General features: G+C 44.2%; 1 protein-coding gene across 1 annotated transcript; it reads right to left on the minus strand.

The window, feature by feature from the left end:
* Positions 1 to 5,111: 5,111 nt before the first annotated feature.
* PRIM1 (DNA primase subunit 1) lies at positions 5,112 to 27,560 on the minus strand. Its single transcript, XM_008003708.3, has 13 exons — positions 27,384 to 27,560; positions 26,251 to 26,408; positions 21,789 to 21,895; positions 21,646 to 21,719; positions 20,948 to 21,084; positions 19,241 to 19,299; positions 17,870 to 17,979; positions 16,618 to 16,709; positions 16,047 to 16,188; positions 13,557 to 13,626; positions 12,697 to 12,788; positions 7,947 to 8,045; positions 5,112 to 5,244 (listed from the first exon to the last, which is right to left on the minus strand). Exons 1-13 carry the CDS (start codon positions 27,484 to 27,486, stop codon positions 5,225 to 5,227), a joined length of 1,263 nt encoding a protein of 420 aa, XP_008001899.1. The 5' UTR covers positions 27,487 to 27,560; the 3' UTR covers positions 5,112 to 5,224.
* Positions 27,561 to 27,731: the final 171 nt, after the last annotated feature.

Below are 27,731 nucleotides of genomic sequence, written 5' to 3' on the forward strand. Positions count from 1 at the left end.
TCAGATTACACGCGTGAGCTACCGCCCCCAGCACTTCTTGGATATTCTAAACTTATTCATTCTAGGTGTCTGGGACCCCACCTTAAACCATGCTATGTACAACTGTATTTTTGAAAAGTAGAATGTAAAATCAGTGTTGTGTTAATGAAAAGGCTCCCATTTCTTCCCATAGCCCTACAAAAAAACTCAACAAATATGTGCTGTACCTGAATTAGCTAAACCAGTCAACGCTATTTTATTTTATTTTTTTTTTGAGGCAGAGTCTCGCTCTGTCACCCAGGCTGGCTGGAGTGCAGTGGTGTGATCTTGGTTTACTGCAATCTCCGCCTCACGGGTTCAAGCGATTCTCTTGTCTCAACCTTGGAGTAGCTGGGATTATAGGTACCCACCACCCCGCCCGGACTCCTGACCTTAAGTTATCCGCCTGCCTCAGCCTCCCAAAGTGCTGGGATTACAGGTGTGAGCCACTGTGCCTGGCCTGATTTAATAGCTTTAAGACGACTGTGGCCGCCTTTTTTTTTTTTTTTTTTGGAGATGGAGTCTCGCTCTGTCACCCAGTCTGGAGTGCAGTGGCGTGATCTCAGCTTACTGCAACCTCCACCTCCTGGGTTCTGGCAATTCTCCTGCCACAAAAATTCTCCTGTTTCACCGTGTTGCCCCGGCTGGTCTCGAACTCCTGAGCTCAGGCAATCCACCCGCCTTGGCCTCCCATAGTGTTAGGATTACAGGCGTGAGCCACGGCACCTGGTGTGGCCGCCTTTTAAGGGAAGCAGTGAAAATTTAAAATGCTTTGAAAGCTACTTTAACATTTCTGAAATCCTTAGTGTAGTGAAATGAGGATTAGGATTGGTGAATTAGAATTAAGTGAGATAGTGGGGTTTACCAGGAATGGGAAATTCTGAAATCCTCCTCAAATAGGAGAGGCAATATTGTGGAGTCATTACAGACAGACTCTGAAATAAGACTCCTTTGTTTGAATCTATTAGGTCAGTTTAGGCAATTAAACTATATGTATATTCATCTCAGTTTCCTGATCTGTAAAATGGGAAAAATCGTAGCTACTTGATAGGATTATTAGGAAGATTAAATTAGTCTGTGTATACACACACACTCTCACACTCTAATTGGAAAGAAAAAGAAACAGTCTTATCGCATAAAATTATCACATGTAATCTTTATATAAAACTTAAAAAAGTTTGTTACTATTAAATTGTAGATATAATCAGTTTCTACCTAATAAATACATGATCTGGAAGATTTTCAATGCAGTCCTTTAGTCCATTTACCTTCAGAAGGACCAGAAATAACCAATCTCCTTAGACAAAACTACATATTGACAATTTTTCTTTCTTCCCCAGCAAGCCCACTTACTTTTTCCTCTCTCTGTGGTAATGACTAGCCAAGAAAGAATGTATTTTTTTCTTTTCCTTTTTTTGAGGTAGGGTCTGGCTCTGTTGCTCAGGCTGGAGTACAGTGGGGTGATTATGGCTCACTGCAGCCTCCGCCTCCTGGGCTTAAACGATTCTCCCACCTCAGTCTCCCGAGTAGCTGGGACTATAGGCGCACACCACCACGCCCAGTTAATTTTTATATTTTTTGTAGAGACAGGGTTTTGCCATGTTGCCTAGGCTGGTCTTGAACTCCTGGCCTCAAGTGATCTGCTCACTCGGCCTCCTAAAGTGCTGGGATTACAGGTGTGAGCCACCATGCCCAGCTAGTGTTTTTGTCAAGTTGGCAATTTTGAAGATAGAAGCCGTTTCTGTGACTCTTTGTTTCTACAGTTCTAATATGTTACTGAATTGGCAAATCAAGAAAAGGGGAAGTCAATAGTCTTTGGGCATATTTTTGCTGTCTTTAAGAACTAAACATTGGCTGGGTGCCATGACTCACACCTGTAATCTCAGCAGTTTGGGAGGCCAATGCAGGTGGACTGCTTAACTCAGGAATTAGAGACCAGCCTGGGTAAGATGGCAAGACCCCGTCTCCACAACAAAATAAAACATAAGCCTGGCAAGGTGGCGCATACCTGTAGTCCCAGCTACTCCAGAAGCTGAGGCATGAGGATCCCTTGAGCCCAGGAGTTAAGACACTTTAATGCTAGACATACTTATAAAATGATAATGAAAGCTTAAAATGTCTCTTTTTGAGGCCGGGCGCAGTGGCTCATGCCTGTAATCCCAGCACTTTGGGAGGCTGAGGCGGGCGGATCATGAGGTCAGGAGATGGAGACCATCCTGGCTAACACAGTGAAACCCGGTCTCTACTAAAAATACAAAAAATTGGCCGGGCGTGATGGCATGTGCTTGTAATCCCAGCTACTCAGGAGGCTGAGACAGGAGAATGGCGTGAACCCAGGAGGCGGAGCTTGCAGTGAGCCGAGATGGTGCCACTGCACTCCAGTCAGGGCTGCAGAGTGAGACTCTGTCTCAAAAAAAAAAAAAAAAAAAAAAAAGTCATCTTTTTTTAAAAGCATACCAATCTTTCCACTGTCCTGAGTTCTTTACTGATTAGTTCTGGACTAATGAGTCTCTAGTATTTTGTATTCAGGATTTTTTTTTTTTGAGACGGAGTCTGGCTCTGTCTCCCAGGCTGGAGTGCAGTGGCCGGATCTCAGCTCACTGCAAGCTCCGCCTCCCGGGTTACGCCATTCTCCTGCCTCAGCCTCCCGAGTAGCTGGGACTACAGGTGCCGCCACCTCGCCCGGCTAGTTTTTTGTATTTTTTAGTAGAGACGGGGTTTCACCGTGTTAGCCAGGATGGTCTCGATCTCCTGACCTCGTGATCCGCCCGTCTCGGCCTCCCAAAGTGCTGGGATTACAGGCTTGAGCCACCGCGCCCGGCCCCTATTCAGGAATTTTAATCGACCCACTGTTTCTAGAACCTGAAGACTTAAAAACCTATAGTACATATAAGCTCAAATAATGAGGAATTTTTGGGCCAGGCAAGGTGGTTCATGCCTAGGAGGCCACGGCAGGTGGATTGCCCGAGCTCAGGAGTTCGACACCAGCCTGGGCAACATGGTGAAAACCTGTCTCTACTAAAAATACAAAAAATTAACCGGGTGTGGCGGTGTGCGCCTGTAGTCCCAGCTTCTTGGGAAGCTGAGGCAGGAGAATCGCTTGAACCCGGGAGGCGGAGGTTGCAGGGAGGCGGATTGCCCCACTGCACTCCAGCCTGGATGACAGAGTAAGACTCTGGCTCAAAAACAAACAAACAAACAAAAAACCAAACAAATAATGAGGAATTTCTTTTTTTTGAGATGGAGTTTCACTCTTATTGCCCAGGCTGGAGTGCAATGGTGCAATCTTGGCTCACTGCAACTTCTGCCTCCCAGGTTCCAGTGATTCTCCTGCCTCAGCCTCCCAAGTAGCTGGGATTATAGGCGTGCATCACCAGGTCTGTATTTTTAGTAGTTTCACCATGCTGGTCAGGCTGGTCTGAAATTCCTGACCTCAAGTGATCTACCTGCCTCGGCCTCCCAAAGTGCTGAGATTACAGGTGTGAGCCACCGCACGTGGCAGGAATTTTCTTAAAATATAGGTCAAGGAATCAATGTGAGTCTGTTTCATATAAGCCAGAAGATAAAAAAAGACTTGATTGTAGCAGAAACAATGTTAAAGGAAATGCAAAGGAAGGAAAAAATTTTTTTTTTCTTTGTTTTCGAGACGGAGTCTTGCTCTGTCGCCCAGGCTGGAGTGCAGTGGCTGGATCTCAGCTCACTGCAAGCTCCGCCTCTGGGGTTTACGCCATTCTCCTGCCTCAGCCTCCCGAGTAGCTGGGACTACAGGCGCCCGCCACCGCGCCCGGCTAGTTTTTTGTATTTTTTAGTAGCAACAGGGTTTCACCATGTTAGCCGGGATGAGCTCGTGATCCGTCGGTCTCGGCCTCCCAAAGTGCTGGGATGGTCTCAATCTCCTGAGCTCGTGATCCGCCCGTCTTGGCCTCCCAAAGTGCCGGGATTACAGGCTTGAGCCACCGCGCCCGGCCGGGGGAAAATTTTCATTGTCATTAAAAGCACCAGCCTGACAGCTTGCTTCTCAATGTTTGTCAGAAGACAGAATATAAACTCGAATGACTGTTTTGTTTAGATTGGTTGTAAAACAGGGCAAGAGAAATCTGACACATTAGAACCTATCTCACAAAATCAAACTTTAAAAATTGAAGTACCTAGATGTATAAAAAGTCCCAAGTGTTTTCACAAGTGTAATAGGTTTTATTTATTTTATAATTTTTATTTACGTTGCCCAGGATGGAGTGCAGTGGCGTGATCTCGGCTCAGTGTAACCTCCATCGGGTTCAGGCAATTCTCCTGCCTCAGCCTCCCTAGTAGCTGGGATTACAGGTGCCTGTCACCACACCCGGCTAATTTTCTTGTATTTTTAGTGGAGACTGGGTTTCACCATGTTGGCCAAGCTGGTCTTGAACTCCTGACTTCAAGTAATCTGCCTGCCTTGGCCTCCGAAAGTGTTGGGATTACAGGTGTGAGCCACTGTGCCTGGCCCTCTAGATATAATTAAATGTCTAAAACTTAAGAAAAAAACAATCATTCACCCAAATATATGACGTATCAAGTGAGCTGAAAGTCCTATTACTGCTCACTTACTTCTATATATGGCAAATAGTAGAACTGGGTATTTATATTGGAAGCCTTAGAATTATCCTTGTATAATATTAAATTTTACAAAATTATCTGCAATCCACTTATGCCTCCTTTTATTTCTCCTTCCAGGAACCTTGACACTCTCCTTTGGTGGTCTCAGGAAATCTTATTTTTTTTTGTTTTGTTTCTTTTTTGAGATGGAGTCTCGCCTGTCACCCATTGGCTGCGATCTCGGCTCACTGCAACCTCTCCCTCCTGGGTTCAAGCAATTCTCCTGCCTTGGCCTCCCGAGTAGCTAGGATTAGTGTATGCACCACCACACCCGACTAATTTTTGTAGTTTTTGTAGAGATGGGGGTTTCGCCATGTTGGCCAGGCTAGTCTTGAACTACTGACCTCAGGTGATCCGCCTGCTTCAGCCTCCCAAAGTGCTGGGATTACAGGTGTGAGCCACTGCGCCCGGCCAGGAAATCTTTTCAACATAAATTATTTCTCAAGTAAAGGAAAATGTACTTTGAGGTTTAAGACACATACATAGTTCTGCTGTATTTATTAAATGGCTTTTGAAGTATTTGATCTGTTGTTGAAGGCAGAAGATATCCACATTGGTTTGAGGAGCTCTGTCTTCAGAAATCTTTTTGTAAATCTAAAATAGAATAGATAATATATGGAAGAACAGCAAAGGAAAACAAAACAAAGCCCATTTATTTTTACATTCTTTTTTGCCTAATGCTTCTATTTAACTCACATCGTGCACAAAGATTTGCTTACACATTTGCTGAAGTCCACATTATAGGCTGAGCTAATATGGAACAGTGTGGATACAAAGGACTTAATACGGCCAGTTGCAATGGCAGCTTCAACCAGGCTTTCCAAGCGCAGAGTCGTTCATTCAATAATTACACATATAAGTGTCTACTGAGTAGAGCATTATCTTAGGCACTACTGCTTAAACTATCACATACTGAAATAAAAAATTAAGTGGCAAGATAATTTGTATTGCTATAACATTGCCACAGTTTTCTAGAGTATCCTCTTGAATAATATTCAATCTGCTGGTTTTTTTCCTATTGGTTTATACATATACTCAGATGTCTCCCATTCAGAGTACTCTTCATTTGGCACTGCTATCCTCTTTGCGTTTCCTTCCAGCTATTACATGCAGCAAGATTTTATTAGTTTCCTACTGTACCTGACACTTGATAATCTTGCACTTTTCTTTTCCCTGGCTTCTATAACATTTTCCCTTCCATCTTTCATCTCTTCACTTCTAAATCATTAGCAAGTCTCAAGGATGGTTCCAGTATTTGCACCTTTTGGAGATCTTCAGTGCTAATGTTCTAGTGGCAATAGCTCAGTTGGCCTCTTGGGCTCTATTCTAGTCCCTGCCTTGCCCAGATTTATCTGTCTGGATAAAAACTACAAATCATGGCATTCCCTTCCTCAGAACCTTTAAAAGCTTCCTATTAAGCCCAAAACGAAGCCCAAACACCTAAGCTTGGAATTCAAGGCCATTCAGCTTGCTGCTTTGGATTTATAGCCCATCACTCCTGGACACACCATTTACTAGATTAGCTGTACTACTTGATGGCTTCCAGAGTGACTGCATGCTTTCCTTTGCTCTTGCTGTTCCTTCAAGAATGAACAACCCTTGGCCTTTTTCCACCTCCATACCCTTATCTCATCACATTTCTGCTTGTGGAAATCCTTCTCATACCTGATGGTATAGTATAGTGGCATTAGGGATTAGATCTTTTTTTTTTTTTTTTGAGATGGAGTCTTGCTCTGTCGCCCAGGCTGGAGTACAATAGTGTGATCTTGGCTCACTGCAACCTCCACCTCCCGGCTTCAAGCGATTCTCCTGCCTCAGCCTCCCAAGTAGCTGGGATTACAGGCACACAATAACGCGCCTGGCTAATTTTTGTATTTTTAGTAGAGACGGGGTTTCACCGTGTTGGCCAGGCTGGTCTTGAATTCCTGACCTCAAGTGATCCGCCCGCTTCGGTCTCCCAAAATGCTGGGATTATAGGTGTGAGCCGCCGTGTCCGGCCTAGGGACTTTTTTTTTTTTTTTGAGACGGAGTCTCGCTCTGTCCCCCAGGCTAGAGTGTGGTGGCGTTATCTCAGCTCATTGCAAGCTCCGCTTCCCGGGTTCCCGCCATTCTCCTGCCTCAGCCTCCCGAGTAGCTGGGACTACAGGGGCCCGCCACCGCGCCCGGCTAGTTTTTTTGTATTTTTTAGTAGAGACGGGGTTTCACCGTGTTAGCCAGGATGGTCTCGATCTCCTGACCTCGTGATCCACCCGTCTCGGCCTCCCAAAGTGCTGGGATTACAGGCTTGAGCCACCGCGCCCGGCCGGGATTTTTTTTTTTTTTTTTTTTGAGACAGAGTTTTGCTCTTGTTGCCCAGGCTGAAGTGCAATGGCATGATCTCTGCTCACTGCAACCTCCACCTCCTGGGTTCAAGCGATTCTCCTGCCTCAGCTTCCCTAGTAGCTGGGATTATAGGTGCCCGCCACCACACCCAGCTAATTTTTTGTATTTTTAGTAGAGATGGGGTTTTACTATGTTGGCCAGGCTGGTTTTGAACTCCTGACCTCAGGCGATCCACCTGCCTCAGCGTCCCAAAGTGCTGGGATTACAGGTGTGAGCCACTGCACCCGGCTAGGGATTAGAATTCTTACAGCAGCTCACTGAAAGGAGTTCAGATACCACTATTTTCATATGAAATCTCAGAGTCCGTCAGATAAAATCTCTTTCTTAGCATTTTGTACATTTTTGTTTTGTACTAAGTTAGTACTTCTTTTTTTTTGAGATGGAGTCTCACTCTGTTGCCCATGCTGGAGTGCAATGGTGCGATCTCAGCTCATTGCAACCTCCGCCTCCCTGGTTCAAGCGATTCTCATGTCTCCACCTCCTGAATAGCTGGGATTACAGGTGGCTACCCCCACGCCCACCTAATTTTTTGTATTTTTAGTAGAAAAGGGTTTCATCCTGTTGGCCAGGCTGGTCTCAAACTCCTGACCTCAAGTGATCCAACTGCCTTGGTCTCCCAAAGTGCTGGGATTACAGGCGTGAGCCACCGTGCCCAGCCAAGTTAGTACTTCTTAAGGGCAAGGGGGCATGATGTTAATTCATCTTTGTCTCCCTTATAGACCTGATACTTAGAATGTGTTTAATAACTATGTGTTAAATTGAATTAAGGAACCTCAATTTCCAAAACATTAAGGATAGTAAGATAAATCAGTAAATTTTGGGAGGAGGGCAAAGAAAGACTAGAACTCAAAAATTGCCCTTTTCTACTAATACTAAGATCTAACTAGATAGAAGGGAAAGGTATAGAGTCTTACCACTCTTCTTAAGAAGTTCTCCTTTTCGAGATTTATCCAGGTTTTCAAGAAAATGTTCAAAAACTTTCACATAAGGTGCTAGACTGGTCTTCTTATAATCTAAATTATGAAGAATGTACATTATAATTAGCATAGTGGCAGCAATAACATGAAAATGCAACTAAGTTTCTTTTTTTTTTTGGAGACGGAGTCTCACTCTGTCCCCCAGGTTGGAGTGCAGTGGCGCGATCTCGGCTCACTGCAAGCTCCGTCTCCCCAGTTCATGCCATTCTCCTGCCTCAGCCTCCTGAGTAGCTGGGACTACAGGTGCCCACTACCGCGCCCGGCTAATTTTTTGTATTTTTAGTAGAGACGGGGTTTCACCGTGGTCTCGATCTCCTGACCTTGTGATCTGCCCACCTCGGCCTCCCAAAGTGCTGGGATTACAGGTGTGAGCCACCGCGCCCGGCACAACTAAGTTTCTTATAAGAATTCTCTAGAATAGTGCTGCCCAATGGAAATATGAGAGAAACATATATACTTTCTTTTTTGAGACGGAGCCTTGCTCTGTCACCCAGGCTGGAGTGCTGTGGCGCGACCTCGGCTCACTGCAAGCTCCGCCTCCCGGGTTCCTGCCATTCTGCCTCAGCCTCCCGAGTAGCTGGACTACAGGCGCCCACCACCACACCCGGCTAATTTTTTTTTTGTATTTTTAGTAGAGATGGGGTTTCACCATGTTAGCCAGGATGGTCTTGATCTCTTGACCTTGTGGTCCACCTGCCTTGGCCTCCCAAAGTGCTTGGATTACAGGCGTTAGCCACCGCGCCCGGCCACATATATACTTTTGAATACTATATTAGTCACATTAAAAAAGTTGAAATTATTATTATTGAGACAAGATTTCACTCTGTCACACAGGCTGAAGTTCAGGGGTGCTGTCTTGGCCCACGGCAGCCTCGACCTCCTGGGCTCAAGGGATCCTCCCATCTCTGCTTCCTGAGTAGCTGTAACTACAGGCATGTACCACCATGCCCAACTAATTTTTTTTTTTGAGAGGGAGTCTCGCTCTGTTGCCCAGGCTGGAGTGTAGTGGCTGGATCTCAGCTCACTGCAAGCTCCGCCTCCCAGGTTTACGCCTTTCTCCTGCTTCAGCCTCCCGAGTAGCTGGGACTACAGGCGCCCGCCACCTCGCCCGGTTAGTTTTTTGTATTTTTAGTAGAGACGGGGTTTCACCGTGTTAGACAGGATGGTCTCGATCTCCTGATCTCGTGATCCGCCCGTCTGGGCCTCCCAAAGTGCTGGGATTACAGGCTTGAGCCACCGCGCCCGGCCTTTTTGTTTTTTTTTGTATCTGTAGAGACGAGGTCTCACTCTGTTGCCCGGGCTGGTCTCGAACTCCTGAGCTCAAGTGATCTCCCAGCCTTAACCTCTGAAAGTGCTGAGATTACAGACACATGCCACCATGCCCAACTAAAATATTATTTTTGCATGTAATAAAAATTGAGATATATGACACTCTCTTTCATAAAAGTCTTTTAGTGAGATATATATATATATATATATATATATTTTTTGAGATAGAGTCGACTCTGTTGCCCAGGCTGGAGTGCAGTGGCGCAATCTTGGCTTACTGCAACTTCCGCCTCCCGGGTTCAAGTGATTCTCCTACCTCAGCCTCCCAGCTTATTGGGATTACAGGTGCCCGCCACCATGCCAAGCTAATCTTTTGTATTTTTAGTAGAGATGGGGTTTCACCATGTTGGTCAGGTTGGTCACAAACTCCTGACCTCGTGATTTACCCGCTTCGGCCTCCCAAAGTGCTGGGATCACAGGTGTGAGCCATTGCACCTGGCCCATGCCTTAAATGATCCTCCACCTCAGCCTCCCAAGTGGCTGGGACCACAGGGGGTGCCACCACGGCTGGCTAATTTTTTATTTTTAGTAGAGACAAGGTCTCGCTGTGTTGCTCAGGCTCGGGTCATGCCTTTTGGAGATTCAGAAGTTTTTACATTGAGTATGCTTTTTTTTTTTTTTTTTTTGAGATGGAGTCTTGCTCTGTCTCCCAGGCTGGAGTGCAGTGGGGCAATCGCGGCTCATTGCAACCTCTACCTCCCAGGTTCAAGCGATTCTTCTGCCTCAGCCTCCCGAGTAGCTGGGATTATAGGTGCCCACCATCACGCCCGGCTAATTTTTGTATTTTTAGTAAAGACAGGGTTTCACCATGTGACCAGGCTGGTCTTGGAACTCCTGACCTCAGGTGACCCACCCGCCTCAGCCTCCCAAAGTGCTGGGATTACAGGCATGAGCCACTATGCCTGGCCTGCATTAAGTATTCTTTGATTTATAAAATAGTTTAAAAAATGTACATAACAAAAATTTGAATATAGGCAGGGTGCAGTGGCTCATGCCTGTAATCCCAAAACTTAGGGAGGCCGAGGCAGATGGATTACCTGAGGTTGTGAGTTTGAGACCAGCCTGACCAACATGGAGAAACCCCATCTCTACTAAAAATACAAAAATTAGCTGGATGTGGTGGCAGGCATCTGTAACTCCACCTACTTGGGAGGCTGAGGCAGGAGAATCACTTGAACTCAGGAGGCGGAGGTTGCAATGAGCCAAGATTGCACCACTGCACTCCAGCCTGGGTGATAGAGTAAGGGTCTTTCTCTAAAACAAAAAAAAAGAAGAATATACAATTTTATTCATCCATTTAATTACATAACCTATGATACCCAACGGGAAAATATGACTAAGAAAGGAGTTTCATGTAAAATTTGGATTTTAGTAGTATCCTATGTTTGCATGGAATTAAGAATCCTCATAATAGTTCTTTAAAAAGAGTAAGAAAGAAATTATACTTTTTTTTTTGAGACGAAGTCTCACTCTGTTGCCCAGGATGGAGTGCAGTGGCGTGACCTCAGCTCACTGCAACCTCTGCCTCCCAGGCTCAAGTGATTCTTGTGCCTCAGCCTCCTGAATAGCTGGGATTACAGGTGTGCGCCACCATGCCTGGCTAATTTTTGTATTTTTAGTAGAGATGGGGTTTAACCATGTTGGCCAGGCTGGTCTCGAACTCCTGACCTCAGGTGATCCACCCACCTTGACTTCCCAGAGTGCTGGGATTACAGGCGTGAGCCACCGTGCCCGGCCATATAATTTTTATTTTGAGACAAGGTCTCTGACACCCAGGCTGGAGTACAGTGGTGTGATCAAGGCTTACTGCAGCCTTAACCTCCTGGCTCGAACAGCCTCTTGAGTAGCTGAGACCACAGGTGTATGCCAGCATGTCTAGCTAATTTTTTTTTGGAGAGACAGGGTCTCTCTGTGTTGCCCAGGGTGGTCTCAAACTCCTGGGCTCAAGTGATCCTCTTGCCTCAGCCTCCCAAAGTGCTGGGATTACAGGTGTGAGGTGAGCGGTTAGCAAGCATTACTCTCTGAGCTCTGCCTTATGTTAGATCAGCAGAAGCACTAAATTCTCATAGGAGCATGAACCCTATTGTGAACGGCGCATGTGAGGGATCTAGGTTGTGCACTCCTTATCAGAATCTAATGCCTGATGATTTGAGGTAAAAAAGTTTCATCCTGGAACCATCCCCAACTCCTCCCCATCTCTTTGAAGTCCATGCAAAAATTGTCTTCCACAAAACCAGTCCCTGATGCCAAAAAGGTTGGGGAGTGCTGCTATGCTGCATCTCTCTCTTTTTTTTTTTGAGACGGAGTTTCACTCTTGTTGCCCAGGCTGGAATGCAATGGCACGATCTTGGCTCACCACAACCTCCACCTCCCGGGTTCAAGCGATTCTCCTGCCTCTGCCTTCCAAGCAGCTGGGATTATAGGCATGTGCCACCACACCTGGCTAATTTTGTATTTTTTGGATAGACGGGGTTTCTCCATGTTGGTCAGGCTGGTCTTGAACTCATGACCTCAGGTGATCTGCCCACCTGGGCCTCCCAAAGTGCTGGGATTACAGGTGTGAGCCACCGTGCCTGGCCTGCAGTATCTCTTAGGTGTTAGATTTGCCTTCCATTAGCAAGAAGATATAGAAATTCCTTAGCTTCTTCAAATTCTTATCTTTTTTTTTTTGAGACAGTCTCCCTCTGTTGCCCAGGATGGAGTGCAGTGGCACAATCTTGGCTCACTGCATCCTCTGCCTCCTGGGTTCAACCGATTCTTCTGCCTCAGCTTCTTGGCTAACTGGGATTACAGGCGCCTTCCACTACACCTGGTTAATTTTTGTATATTTAGCAGAGATGGGGTTTCACCATGTTGCCAGGCTGGTCTTGAACTCCTGACCTCAAGTGATCTGCCTGCCTCGGCCTCCCAAAATGCTGGGATTATAGGCATGAACCACTGCGCCCAGCCAGCTTCTTCAAATTCTTGAATATACAACTCGGTAAACAGTTTAGACATATGTTTACCATAAAACCTACCTATATGCATCAGAAACAAAGAACAAAAGTACTGCATATATAATAGTTGTTAAATAAATAGGTGGTGAATCTCAGAGACTGATTATTCATACTTATTGATAGTTTAATCTTACAGTATAGATCCTAGCATTTAGAGGTTGTTTAGGAAATATGTGTTGAATCAGACTGGATTCAGTAACACCACTTGGGTAACTGCTGAAGAAAGGACACAAACATTGTATGCAGTTCCAGGACAAATGCTGATCCATTCTGGCTGAATCAGAGAATTAATTATTGGAGTGACAGATGGATATCTATATAAAAACCCTGTATTAAAGTGAAGCTTCAATATATTATCTTACCTCTGGTTCTATGTTTGACATCAGATTCAGCTTCATTCTCCTCTTTTTCCTCTTCATTAATGGAAATGGCATCCAATTCATGGCAGATGAAGCTGCAAGTAACAGAACAAGAGAATTTTTTTTTTTTTTTTTTGAGATGGAGTCTCGCTCTGTTGCCAGGCTGGACTGCAGTGGTGCAATCTTGGCTCACTGCAACCTCCGCCTCCCAGGTTCAAGTGATTCTCCTGCCTCAGCCTCCCAAGTAGCTGGGACTATAGGCATGTGCCACCAAGCCCAGCTAATTTTTGTATTTTTAGTAGATACAGGGTTTTACCATGTTGGCCAGGATGGTCTCAATCTCTTGACCTTGTGATCCGCCCACCCTGCCCTCCCAAAGTGTTGGGATTATAGGCATGAGCCACCGTGCCTGGCCACGAACAAGATAAGTTTAATGTTGGTTTCTGGTCAGCATTATCCAGTGTATAATAGCATGTGAATCCCATAAAATTTACTGTAAAAAAATTATGTGGTCAACTTAAATTTGGGATATTCTAAACAGCATGATCTCTTCTTGGAGTTTTTCATGCATATTATCATATGAAAGACCGTGAAATACTGTAGTAAAAGATACTTTTAATCTGTTTAAGTCAGAATTTCCTAAATTTATTTGACCTTAAAATCTTTTTCTTACATAACAGCAGGTGAAAAGCTTGTATTGTTCTATTAGGGCATCATCATCTAACCTTTGAACCTTATTTGGTTTCCCTAACCAAATATACCGTTCCCATGCAACTAATTCTCTAAGAAGGAGGCTAATCCAATTTATTTAAAATTCAGAACAACAATTACAAACAAGGAGTGATCAATGATCTGAAACATACCTTATGGTTGGAACAGTAAATGGATCAAACTGGTCCACTTTCTGCAAATCAATAGGCACAGATATGCGACCTGTAAGAAGCAAAAGTTATAAACTGATGATTGTGGACTATAAATCATTATAGGCGTCTCCTATAAGTTATTTTTCGTTAAATTTTTTTTTTTTTTTTTTTTTTTTTTTTGAGGCAGAGTTTCACTCTTGTTGCCCAGGCTGGAGTGCAATGGCACGATCTCGGCTCACCGCAACCTCCACCTCCCAGGTTCAAGCAATTCTTCTGCCTCAGCCTCCCTAGTAGCTGGGATTATAGGCATGTGCCACCAGGCCCAGCTAATTTTTTGTATTTTTAGTAGAGATGAGGTTTCTCCATGTTGGTCAGGCTGGTCTCGAACTCCCGACCTCAGGTGATCCACTCGCCTTGGCCTCCCAAAGTGCTGGGATTACAGGCGTGAGCCACTGCGCCCAGCCTAAAATTTTTTATCTAAGGCTTAGACAAAGGGTTAATCTGTTAAGAACCGTATTTAGAAATATAAATTAAAGTACTTTCACATTAGCTGTGCCCTTACTTTTTTTTAGAGTTAAGGTCTCACTTTGTCACCCATGCTGGAGTATAGTAGCATGGTCATAGCTCACTGCAGGCTTGAAGTCCTGGGCTCAAGTGATCCTCCCACCTCAGTTGTCTCTCAAAGTGCTGGGATTATAGATGTGAGCTACTGCACCTAGCCTGGCCAGATTTTCAATTTTTGTTGAGTTGGGGTCTCATTGTGTTGCCCAGGCTGGCCTTGAACTTCTGGCCTCAAATAATCCTCTTGTCTCAGCCTCCTGAGTTGCTAGGATTACAGGTGTGAACCACCATGTCCAGCATGCCTTTTACTTCTCTTTAGAAAACAACTGGCCAGGTGCAGCGGCTCACACCTGTAATCCCAGCACTTTGGGAGGCCGAGGAGGGTGGATCATGAGGTCAGGAGTTCAGGACCAGCCTGGCCAAGATGGTGAAACCCCATCTCTACTAAAAATACAAAAATTAGCCAGGCGTGATGGCGGGTGCCTGTAATCCCAGCTACTTGGGAGGGAGAGGCAGAGAATTGCTTGAACCTGGGAGGCGGAGGTTGCAGTGAGCCAAGATCACGCCACTGCATTCCAGCCTGGGTGACAGAGCGAGACTCTGTCTCGAAAAAAAAAAACCAAAAACACCAAAAAGCAAATGTGAAGACTGTTTCAATAAGAGCTATTTCCCAGTTGCTCTTATCCCTACTTTTATTTCTATATTTAGAAATAAAGTATATTTAAATATTCCATATTTAAGTTCAGGACAATCTCAGATTTAATAAGTCCTGAAAATAGAACAAAATAGATGGAAATATTATATTTACATTAGCTTGGTGTTTTTTTATTGAGATCAATACAGATACCCACATGTCAGATACCTTTAAAAAGCATTCTGGAAATAAAATAGAAATTATTCTACTCTTTTAACCCCTCCTAGGATACCATACAGAATTTAACACATCTCAAAAATGACATGAGGCTGGGTGCAGTGGCTCATGTCTGTAATCTCAGTACTTTGGGAGACTGGGGCAGGTGAATTGCTTGACCTCAAGAGTTCAAGACCATCCTGGGCAATATGGCAAAACCCTGTCTACAAAATATTAGCTGGCTGTGGTAGCATGTGCCTGTAGTACCAGCTACTCAGGAGGGTGAGGCAGAAGGATTGCTTGAGTTTGGGAGATTGAGCCTTCAGTGAGCCGAGACTGCATCGGTGCACTCCAGCCTGGGTGACAGAGTGAGATTCTGTCTCGAAAAAAAAAATTTTTGTTTTTGTCAGTGCTAGGAGTAGAGTTCATTGCATTTCTTTCTTTTTTTCTTTTTTTTTGTGAGACAAGGTCTCACTCTGTCGCCCAGACTGGAATGCAGTGGCACCATCACAGCTCACTGCAGCCTTAACTTCCCAGGCTCAAGTGATCCTCCTGCCTTAGCCTCTTGAGTAGCTGGAACTACAGGCATGCACCACCATGTCTAGCTACTTTGTGTATTTTTTGTAGAAACGGGGTTTAGACATGTTGTCTACACTGGTGTCAGACTCTGGGGCACAAGTGATTTGCCCACCTTGCCCTCCTCAAGTGCTGGGATTACAGGAGCAAGCCACCACATATGGCCACACACAATTTTTTTTTTATGTCCTTGGATAAGTTACATCTTGGGCCACCGTTTTCTCATCTGTACAATGAGAGTTGTTGTCCTAAGATTTTGACGGTCCTCTCCAAATCTAATATGGAGCCTCAGAAACCCAACTGAAAAACAGTTACATAGTAGAAACTAATCTGGTAGCTACTTAACTGACAATATAAAAAACTAATTTAGGTATTAGGTGACAGAGCAATTCTTCTACCTTTAAATCATAGACATTATATATATTCAGACCTAATGCCATGCTTACTAAAGCAAATAGTAACTCATTTTTCTTTTAGTTTCCCTTAGTTCCCTTGTGTAGTACCTGTTTTAGGATGAACACTAAAAGGGCTCTTCAGTAGATGATTGATTCCTTTGCTGACATTGATATCCAGCCGTGGAAAACAGTACTGGAGCATAATCTCCCACTCCAGCCACGGTCCATATTTGTCATTTTTGATGTTATTCTAAAAGCAGATACAAGGCCAACATGAGGATCAGCAGGAACTGTTGAGGATTTCTTTAAAGAAAGTTAAAAAAAATGATCTTCAGGCCAGGCGCAGTGGCTCAAGCCTGTAATCCCAGCACTTTGGGAGGCCGAGATGGGTGGATCATGAGGTCAGGAGATCCAGACCATTCCGGCTAACACGGTGAAACCCCGCCTCTACTAAAAAATACAAAAAACTAGCCGGGTGAGGTGGCGGGTGGAGGCAGAGCTTGCAGTGAGCTGAGGTCCGGCCACTGCACTCCAGCCTGGGCGACAGAGTGACACTCCCTCTCAAAAAAAAAAAAAAAAAAAAAAGACCTTCAACCATCTTTAACTGACTAGGCAAAACAATCAATTTAATTAAGAATTGCATTATTATAGCTGTAATACAAATTTCAATGGAACATACCTGACATCTGCTGGCTACTTTCTTCAAGTGCTCCCAACGCTGAAGTGAATTGTGAGACTTTTGGAAGCCTTGTTGAAGTTCATCATGAATTAGTGATGGGTCATTAAGGAACAGACTCATTTAGGGGACATCAATGAACAACTTAGTTTTAAGTATGTATTACCACAAGGGTATCTTATAAATACTTAGAAAGTAGTTATTAATGTTCCTTAAAATGTAAATGTTGGCCGGGCATGGTGGCTCAAGCCTGTAATCCCAGCACTTTGGGAGGCTGAGGTGGGTGGATCACGTGAGGTCAGGAGTTTGAGACCAGCCTGGTGAACGTGGTGAAACCCCATCTCTACTAAAAATAGAAAAATCAGCAGGGCATGGTGGCTCACATCTGTAATCGTAGCTACTCTAGAGGCTGAGGCAGGAAAATTGCTTAAACCCGCAAGGTGAAGGTTGCAGTGAGCGGAGATTGTGCCACTGCACTACAGCCTGGGTGACAGAGTGAGACTCCATCTCAACAAACAACCCACCCACCCCACAAATGTTAAACTCAATAGCTGTATTCGGCTGGGCACAGTGGCTCATGCCTGTATTCCCAACACTTTGGGAGGCTAAGGTGGGTGGATCATTTGAGGTCAGGAGTTTGAGACCCGCCTGGCCGACATGGTGAGACCCTGTCTCTGCTAAAAATACAAAAATTAGCTGGGCATGGTGGCGCACGCCTGTAGTCCCAGCTACTTGGGAGGCTAAGGCAGGAGAATTGTTTCAACCTAGGAGGCAGAGGTTGCAGTAAGCCAAGATCGCACCACTGCACACTCCAGCCTGGGCAACAGAGTGAGACTCTGTCTCAAAAAACAAACAAACAAACAAAAAACCCCCCCAAAACAAACCAACACCAGTTGTATCACTGAAATCTTCCACTGTAAAAATACAGTGATGATATAACAAAAAGAATGCCAAAATAACTATAAGGTATGGTGTAAAGTTTTCCCTGGTCTGCATGTGTTTTGACTACATGATTCACCATTCTTTAGCCATTAATTCTAGGACCAACTTCCAAAATGAGAAAACTCATTTGCAACATGGCCCCATTTTTTATTGTGTTCCAATAATACTAAAATCCAGAAATACAAGAGATATTTTGTATAAAAAAGATTAAACTTATAAGTATATGAGAACTTATATGCAGACATATCTAACATTTATAATATCACAGATCAAAACAACTAGCTCACACAGAAATGATCACGGGAAAGGATATTTTCAGGAACAAGGGCTAAAATCTTATCCCAGCTTTCTTTATTTTTGAGAATATCTTGATTAACCAAGGCATATTCTTCAAAGTATTTTTTTATTATGTTAATAGATTTTCTGTAGGGACAACAATAACAACGGAGTCCCAACACTATTAGTAACACATATGCCACATAGGTATTGCTGCCATTGTAGGGAAGACTACTGCCTATTTTCATGACATTTTTAGAACTTAATTAGGTAAAATGGGAATACCAAACTTTGCAGGATTATAATTAAATGAGACACTTTAAGGGAAAATAACCTGGCACAGAATATGTATACAAGAAATGTTTACTTCTTAAACCTCACAACTTAGAAGGTTAATATATGCAATAAGGGTAGAAAGTAACCAACCCAGGACACCATAATACATCAGTAGTAGAATGTGGGATGCAGCCTACACTTTCCACTGTGAATTGCTTGTATTAATATCTCAACAATCATATAATGTTTGCAGTTCACAAATATGCATCACATTTAACTCTTTCACTTAATCATTGATACAACTGTGAGACAGGTAGAGTGGATGTTGTTCTTCCCATCATAGAGATAAGGAAATGGAGGCAGCAATATTTTATCAAGATCATAGTACATGGCAGAATAGGAATTTTTACTCCTAATATAAGGTTTTTTCCACTATCCTAGAGAAGTAGTGAATTCACTGGAAAAAGCATGGGCTTTGGAGTCAGGCAGACCAGGGCATGAATCCTAAATTTAACAACTGACTTGTTAGGCCGGGCGCGGTGGCTCAAGCCTGTAATCCCAGCACTTTGGGAGGACGAGATGGGCGGATCACGAGGGCAGAAGATCGAGACCATCCTGGCTAACACGGTGAAACCCCATCTCTACTAAAAAATACAAAAAAAACTAGCCGGGCGAGGTGGCGGGCGCCTGTAGTCCCAGCTACTCAGGAGGCTGAGGCAGGAGAATGGCATAACCCCGGGAGGCAGAGCTTGCAGTGAGCTGAGATCCGGCCACTGCACTCCAGCCTGGGCCACAGAGCAAGACTCCGTCTCAAAAAAAAACAAAAACAAAAACAAAAAAAACTAACTTGTTGTGTGATGCCAAGCTTATTATAAAATCTCTCTAAAACTCACTTTCCTTATCTATAAATGGAGATACCATCAAGTCTCTTGTGGGGTTTTTGTGAAGAGCAATGAGAACATCTGTAAAGCACCTATTAGGAATACTGCAGCATAAAATAGGCACTCAATTAACCATAGCTATTATTATTATAAAACGCTACCCAGCAGTGAAAATTGATAGCAAGTTAACTCTAAAGGCACATGCCAATAAATGAGACACCTTAAAGTGTATGGAGACTTTTCCAACAGACCTGATAAAAGGGTGAATTTTTTCACTTAGGTGAACTTTCTTTTTAACATCTTGACCACCCTGAAAAATAAATCATTAAAAAAGAACTTCATGTACACAATATAAATACAGTCATGTGCAGCATAATGATATTTTAGTCAATGATGGACAGCATATAAGATGGTGGGCGCGGTGGCTCACACCTGTAATCCCAGCACTTTGGGAGGCTGGGGTGGGTGGATCACCTGAGGTCAGGAGGTCCAGACCAGCCTGACCAATATGATGAAACCCTGTTTCCACTTGACACCACGCCTGGTTAAATACAAAAATTAGCCAGGCATGGTGACAAGTGCCTGTAATCCCAGCTACTTGGAAGGCTGAGACAGAAGAATTGCTTGAACCCGGGACACGGAGGTTGCAGTGAGCAGAGATCGCACCACTGCACTCCAGCCTGGGCGACAGAGTGAGACTGTCTCAAAAAAAAAAAAAAAAAAAATTTCGTAGGCTGGATGCGGTGGCTCACACCCGTAATCTCAGCATTTTGGGAGGCAGAGGTGGGAGGATAGTTTGAGTTTAGGAGTTCAAGAACACCCTGGACAATATAGTGAGATCTTGTTTTTGCAAAAAATTTAAAAATTAGCTGGGCATGGTGGCGCATCCTTTAGTCCCAGCTACTCAGGGGGCTGAGGTAGAAGGATCACTTGAGACCAGGAGGTCAAGACTGCAGTAAGCTGTGGTCACGTCACTGTACTCCAGCCTGGGTGACAGGGTGAGACCGTGTTTCAAAAACAACAACAAAACAACAACAACAAAACAAAATCAAAACCAAACTTTAACATGTTCTATTATTTTACATATGATAAATCTATTTTATCTATTATTATTATTATTATTTTTTGAGATGGAGTTTTTTTGTTGCCCAGGCAGGAGTGCAATGGTGCAATCTTGGCTCACCGCAACCTCTGCCTCCCAGGTTCAAGCGATTCTCCTGCTTCAGCCTCCTAGTAGCTGGGATTACAGGCATGTACAACCACGCCTGGCTAATTTTGTATTTTTAGTAGAGTCGGGGTTTCTCCATGTTGGTCAGCCTGGTCTCGAACTCCCGACCTCAGATGATCCGCCGGCCTTGGCCTCCCAAAGTGCTGGGATTACAGGCATGAGCCACTGTGTCCGGCCTTATCTATTATTTTATATATGCCACCAAAGAAGATTTTTATAGCAAAATAAAATGAAATATCTTAAAACATGTAGCTACTATGACTTTAAATGATCTGTTGGTAAGATCATCTTTAATGCAATGTGAATGCCATTAAAGATAGTTTCAAGTCGGCATGGTGGCTCATGCCTGTAATCCCAGCACTTTGGGAGGCTAAGGTGGGTGAATCACCAGAGGCCAGAAGTTCTAGACCAGCCTGGCCAACATGGTGAAACCCAGTCTTTACTAAAAATACAAAATTTAGCTGGGCATGGTGGAGGGTGCCTGTAGTCCCAGCTACTCTGGAGGCTGAGGTGGGAGAATTGCTTGGACCCAGGAGATGGAGCTGGCAGTGAGCCAAGATTGTGACATTACAGTCCAGCCTGGGCAACAGAGTGAAACTCCATCTCAAAAAAAAAAAAAAAAAAAAAAGAAAAAAAAAAAGATAGTCTCGTTTTTGTTGATAGTAAACATATCAGGCTTGGTAACATCTAGAAACTAAAGCAATGCAAATTAGAATTAAGAGGACCTTACCTTTACAAGGCTCAAATACTCAACTATCCCAGAACGTACTGCAGAAGACAATTTTCTAACTGATTCATCGCAGACCCAACAATGAACACCTCTCCTTCCAGAATATACCCAGAGACGATGCTTAAACCCAAAGTCCTCTGAGGAGGAGAGAAATAATAGGTTTTAAAACAAATCTATAAACTCCTTAATTAATATATATTAAATTACTTGTTGTTTCCTGTGCTCCGCATGTTCTTGTTTCATCTCTTTACCCATCCTAGTCTCTCTGCTAGGAATTTCTTTCTTTTTTTAAAAATTATTTTATTAGGCTGGGCATGGTGGCTCACACCGGTAATCCCAGCACTTTGGGAGGCCAAGACAGGCAGATCACGAGGTCAGGAGTTCGAGACTAGCCTGACCAACATGGTGAAATGCCACCTCTACTAAAAATACAAAAATTAGCCGGGCGTGGTGGCACACACCTGTAGTCCCAGCTACTCAGGGGGCTGAGACAGGAGAATCGCTTGAACCCAAGAGGCGGAGGTTGCAGTGAGTCGAGATCTTACTTTGTCCGGCTGACAAAGTGAGACTCCGTCTCAAAAAAAAAAAAAAAAGAAATTAATGAGATTTGATCACATAATACAGAGACAGAGGAAAGTAGTAGTCAGAGGAAAACCAATTCTCACACTTGACCCCATTCAGAAACTGCTGATACTTGCCCTTCAATGCTCTGTCAATGATGCGTATGGCCATTGTCATGAGGGTCCAGCACTTAGGACATATGTCTGCAGAACTAGAGCAGAGTCATCATTACTCATTGTCAGTGGTATCACCCACCCTAACAGCAAGACACAGTGCTCACCTACAACATCTCCTCACATCGTCATAGTCTGTCATGTCAATGTCAAATACCAGTTCTTTTTCCTGAGCCTGGAAAGCTCCCAGCTTCACCGTATTGTGTTGATTGGGCTACAAATACAAAATATTGATCAGTTTCTATAAGAGCTGCCACATTGCTAAATCTGCTTATTTTCTACACATATGGAAAAAGATACCAAAGAGAAACAAAGAGACCATATAATGCCAACTTTATGGCAGTGAAAGTTCATTATTTTGGATCTCACACATACACAATTGATGAGAATCTTAACTTTCTCCAACTTAAAGCAGGGTTTAATGAATACAAATCCATCATAAATGTTTGTTGGTCAATAAGGATAATAATAAAGCTGTTTTTAGATTTCTGACAAGGGAACGTATACAAATAATGGCCTATTGCAAGGTGTTTTAAGAACCTTTACTTGTATGTACTATACATACAAGTATTTAAAAATTTTCAGTAATTCAAAAAGATCACCCAATTAGTTTGAATTGAGACTTTATTATAAAGAGGCTATGAGAGGCTGGGCGTGGTGGCTCATGCCTGTAATCCCAGCACTTTGGGAGGCTGAGGCGGGCAGATCACTTGAGGAGTTCGAAACCAGTGTGGCCAATATGGTGAAACTTTGTCTCCCTACCAAAGATATAAAAATTAGCCGGGTATGGTGGCATACGCCTGCAGTCCCAGCTATTTGGGAGGCTGAGGCAGGAGAATCATTTGAACCTAGGAGGCGGAAGTTGCTGTGGGCCAAGATCACGCCACTGCACTCCAGCCTGGGTGACTACAGTGAGACTCTGTCTCAAAAAAAAAAGAACCCGAGAGGGTAATGCCACCATAAGTTTTTATAACTGTAAGTCAGAAGGGAGTGATAACTGAGGAGATTCATAAAAACTAAATCTTAGCCTGTTGGTAAGGAAAGACAAGAGGCACAACCCAATTTATACCTCAGAACTCCCAAAAGGCTCAGGGATAGGTGATACCAGGTATTGCTGGAATGAGTAAGTACGTTTAGTGGTGAAGCTGAGATGAAAAACAGGAAGATTTTTCAAGGGCACCCTTGACTGAAGGAAAAAAAAAAGGAGGATTGGTTCAAAGCCTAGTTAAGAAAGTTAGCTCCCCAGATTGGTACACTTAGCTTGCAGAGCTAGGTGAGTGCTCTTTCATTTCCCTGGCAGAAGACACCTGAATTATTTTCCAGAGAGCATAAAACAGAAGGTCTCTGGACTTGGACAACAAGTACAATTGAAGAGTGCGATGTACTGATATTATGAATTGATATTAGGGGAATAATTAGACATTTATATGTGGAATGTTAAGACCCAGCCCTTTCTACCCACTTCTGTACTCTTCCACTACCAACTCAGGCAGGAGGCTGGAAGATTCCTCTCTAAATAATCTGATCAGGGCTGGGCGCAGTGGCTCACGCCTGTAATCCCAGCACTTCGGGAGGCCGAGGCGGGCGGGTCACGAGGTCTGGAGGTCGAGACTAACCTGGCTCACATGGTGAAACCCCATCTCTACTAAAAATACAAAAAATTAGCCGGGTGTGGTGGCACACATCTGTAATCCCAGCTACTCGGGAGGCTGAGGCAGGAGAATTGCTTGAACCCGGGAGGTGGAGGTTGCAGTGAGCCAAGATCGCGCCACTGCACTCCAGCCTAGGCGACAGAGTAAGACTCTGCCTCAAAAAAAAAAAAAAAAAAAAAAAAAAAAAAGACTTAGCTAAAAGAAAGTGGTTACTTCTGGGTCCGGGTGCGGTAGCTCATGCCTGTAATCCCAGCACTTTGGGAGGCCAAGGCGGGTCGGTCACTTGAGGTCAGGAATTCGCGACCAGCCTGGCCAACATGGCAAAACCCCATCTCCACTGAAAAATACAAAAATTAGACAAGTGTGGTGGTGTGCGCCTATAATCCCAGCTACCCGGGAAGCTGAGGTGGGAGAATCGCTTGAGAGGCGGAAATTGCAGTGAGTGGAGACGAACCACTGCACTTTAGCCTGGGCAAGAGAGCTAGACTCCGTCTCAAAAAAAAGATAAAAAAAAAAAAAAGAAAAAAAAAAAAAAAAAGAAAGTGGTTGCTTCTGGGTAGCCAAAAATGAGGAGGAAGGGTAGCAGAATTTTTTTTAGACAGGGTCTCACTCTGTCACCCAGGCTGGAGTGCAGTGGCGTGATCTTGACCTACTGCAACCTCTGCCTACTGGGTTCAAGCAATTCTCCTGCCTCAGCCTCCTGAGTAGCTGGGACTATAGGCGTGTGCCACCAAGTCCGGCTGTTTTGTATTTTTTGGTAGAGATGGGGTTTCACCATGTTGGCCAGGCTGATCTTGAACTCCTGACCTCAAGTTATCTGCCTGCCTCAGCCTCTCAAAGTGCTGGAGTTACAGGCATGAACCACTGGCCCAGCCTGGTAGATTTTTTTTAAAGCTGAATAGAAGTACCTGATTTTGTAAACCACGTGCATACATAACTGATAAAAATCACAAAACAAAACACAAAAAGTAAATAAAGGTCTATAGATGTTTCTGTCTTGGCCCAAGAAAAAAATGAGACGTTTTCTCCCTTTAGTAATTAAGGAGAAGGAAGTAGAGTGGCACCCTAACCCTTCTTAGAAGTTCATTTTCAGTTTTATTCTCAACCTACAAAGGGAAAGTAAAACAACTCCAAAGTATTTTTTCCACCTGCCTTTTATTACCTCTTCTCCCCTTACTTTGATGATGACAGACAGGTCTGGGATTTAGAGTCAGAAACCCTGGGTTTAAGTCCTAGCTCTATCATTTAGAAATTGTGTATGAGCTTGAGCAAACTATTCAAGTTCTCTGGACCTGTTTCCTCTTTTATAAAAAGAATGAGGATTGATACAAGAAACAAGTTATATAACATATGAAAAACTTCACATAAAAGCTATTATGCTATGTATGTATTCCCTCCACCCACTAGTGTGTATATTTGAGAAGGGGAAGAAGGGCAATTTTGGTTTGTTCATTCACTCAACAAATATTTATAGTGTACTCTCTCTTGCCAGGCACTCTTCTAGGCACTTAGAATATACCAGTGGCAGGGGATGGAAGGAGTGGCAGGCTGTAGTAGACCTCACTGAGAAGGTGCTATTTGAGCAAAGATTTGAAGGAGGTGAGGGGATGAACAAAGTATAGAAATGGGTTTTAGGCAGTGGAAACAGCTTGAGCAAGGGTCAGTGTGGCAGGAATGAATGAGGGGGAGAGAAAGACTTTCAGTCAGTGAAATGAGCAGCCACCAGATAATGTTTTGAGCAGAGGAATCACAGATTCTGAGTTGTTTTAAAAGGATCACTCTAGGTTCTGTATTGAGAATGGACTCTAGATTCTACAAGGGCAAACTGTTAGGAGGTTTTTACAGTAATTCAGATGAGATGATAATGTTGGTAGCACTGGCAGTAGTGGCTGGATTTTAGATATACTTACGGTAGAGCCAAAGGGATTTCCTAATAGAATGGGTATGGGACTGTGAGAAAGAGAGGAATCAAGAATAACTCCAGGGGTATGAAGGAAAAATAATACAAATATTTATGACTGAACTGTACACTTAAACGTGGTAAAGATAATAATTTTATATGTATATTTTACCTCAATAAAAATAAACAATTAAAAGAAAAAAAGAGGCCGGGTGTGGTGGCTCACGCCTGTAATCCCAGCACTTTGGCAGGCCGAGATGGGTGGATCATGAGGTCAGGAGATCGAGACCATCCTGGCTAACACGGTTAAACCCAGTCTCTACTAAAAAATAGAAAAAATTGGCCGGGTGTGGTGGCGGGCGCCTGTAGTCTCAGCTACTGGGGAGGCTGAGGCAGGAGAATGGTGTGAACCTGGGAGGCGGAGCTTGCAGTGAGCAGAGACTGTGCCACTGCACTTCAGCTTGGGCGACAGAGTGAGGCTCCGTATCAAAAAAAAAAAAAAAAAAAAAAAAAAAGGGAGTAACTTCCAAGGTGGGAGAGAATGTAATTCTCTTTTATTTCATTTCCCTCTTTTTTTTTTTTTCGTTGATGCCAAGTCTCGCTCTGTCGCCCAGACTGGAGTGCAATGGTGCGATCTCGGCTCACTGCGACCTCTGCTTCCCGGGTTCAAGCGATTCTCCTGCCTCAGCCTCCTGAGTTGCTGGGATTACAGGCTCGTACCACCACTGCCTGGCTAATTATTTCCCTTTCTTAAATCACGTCGACTTCCTCTTCCTAGTAGCCAGATACTCAATTTTTTTGTCCTAGTAAGAATGCAACCAATTCACTCCCAAATGATTTCATCAGTAATGCAGAATGTCAAAGAACAAAAAAGGATTAATCACTTGCCAAACAATTAAAAAGTGGCTTTTCATCTAGAATAAACTCTAAAACTTTAATCTCAAAACGCAAGCGGAATCAACCCATTCTCGGTATACAAAATACAACAACAAAATACATTAAAAAAAGATTTCTTACTCTGTGGGAATATACTGCGCCTATATCAATCTTGTATGGATTCATTTTCTGCATCTCCTTTTCCAGATCACTCTGGTTGTTGAAAGATTGGTAGCGAATATAAATATCATCTTTCAATGTGAATGAAAATTCACGGTGTTGAAAGTAATTCTTTATCACTGCAAAATAAATGTACATTTTAAAGTTAATTTGCTACTTTATTTGGCTCAAGACATTATAACTTTAGCCAATGAGAAGTTTTTTTTTTTCGGAAAGGGTATCTCGCTTCCTGCACTGTCGCCCAGACTGGAGTGCAGGGGCTTGATATAGGCTCACTGCAACCTCCGCCTCCCGGGTTCAAGGGATCCTATCACCTCAGCCTCCGGAGGCTGTAGCTAGGACTACAGGCACGCGAGCCACCACGCCCAGATAATTTTTGTATTTTTTGTAGAGACCGGGTTTCACCATGTTGGCCAGGTTGGTCTCGAACTCCTGACCTCAGGTAATCCGTCCTCCTCGGCTTTCCAAAGTGCTGGATTACAGGCGTGAGCCGCGGCACTCGGCCTGAGATGTTTTTAATGAGCCCCCTATGCTCAACACCATGGTAGATGTAAAAGAAAAACAAAACAAAATCCCCAAGAACTAGTCTCTAATTTAAAAGCAGTTACCATTCCACATTTGCTAGGAAAAGGTACAAAAGACGAAACAGATGCATAATTACTTTAAATATGTAACGCCACCCCTCCCTCCTGGATTCGCACTAATAAATTCAGCTGCAAGGAAGAAAGTATTTCTCCTCTGCAGGAGGCTTTTCCGCTCCTGATGCAAACTATGTCTCTGCAGCTTCACGCTACACCCCAGTAACCCCCTGGGCACCGCCGCAGGTAAACGGGGCACCTAATGTGAGCTTGACCACGCAGAGGTAGGAGCGGTGGCTCGGTTTTTTTTTTTTAACGTGTGGCCGCAGGCTGGCTATTATATCCTCTTTCAGCCCATTTACACCTAGGAAGTGGTGGGACGCGCTCCAGAGAGCAAATGAAGGCGCGCGGCACAAAGCCTGGCGCACAGAAGGCGCTTCATATTGTCATTCTAAGGACACCCCGCCTCAAACCTCCTCACACTCCGCTCCCGACCCCATTCCTCGCCTCCATCACCTCCGCCGTAGTTGAGCCAGCGATAGTACTGAGAGTAGGGAAAGAGCCTCCGGTAATAAAGTTTAAGCAGCTCGGGCAGCTCGGTGGGGTCAAACGTCTCCATTGAGCGCTGAACTCGTCAGTCAGGACTACCACAGGAATTGGCGGGAACATCACGGCCGGCGGCTCCGCTACTGCGCAGGCGCACAGGGCGGAGGCCAGCTGTCAGCCCGGGTTGCGGCCCGCCGTCTGCCGGGGCCGCCGGGAATCGTAGTTTCCACTTGGTGCGGGCGGGGACTGCGGGAGACGCAGCAGTTGGCGCTCTGCACACGCGCTCGGGCACCAGGGCCATCGCTCTTGTGGGCAGAA

The sequence above is a fragment of the Chlorocebus sabaeus genome, chromosome 11 (genome assembly GCF_047675955.1).
Source record: "Chlorocebus sabaeus isolate Y175 chromosome 11, mChlSab1.0.hap1, whole genome shotgun sequence".
Lineage (NCBI taxonomy): Eukaryota > Metazoa > Chordata > Mammalia > Primates > Cercopithecidae > Chlorocebus > Chlorocebus sabaeus.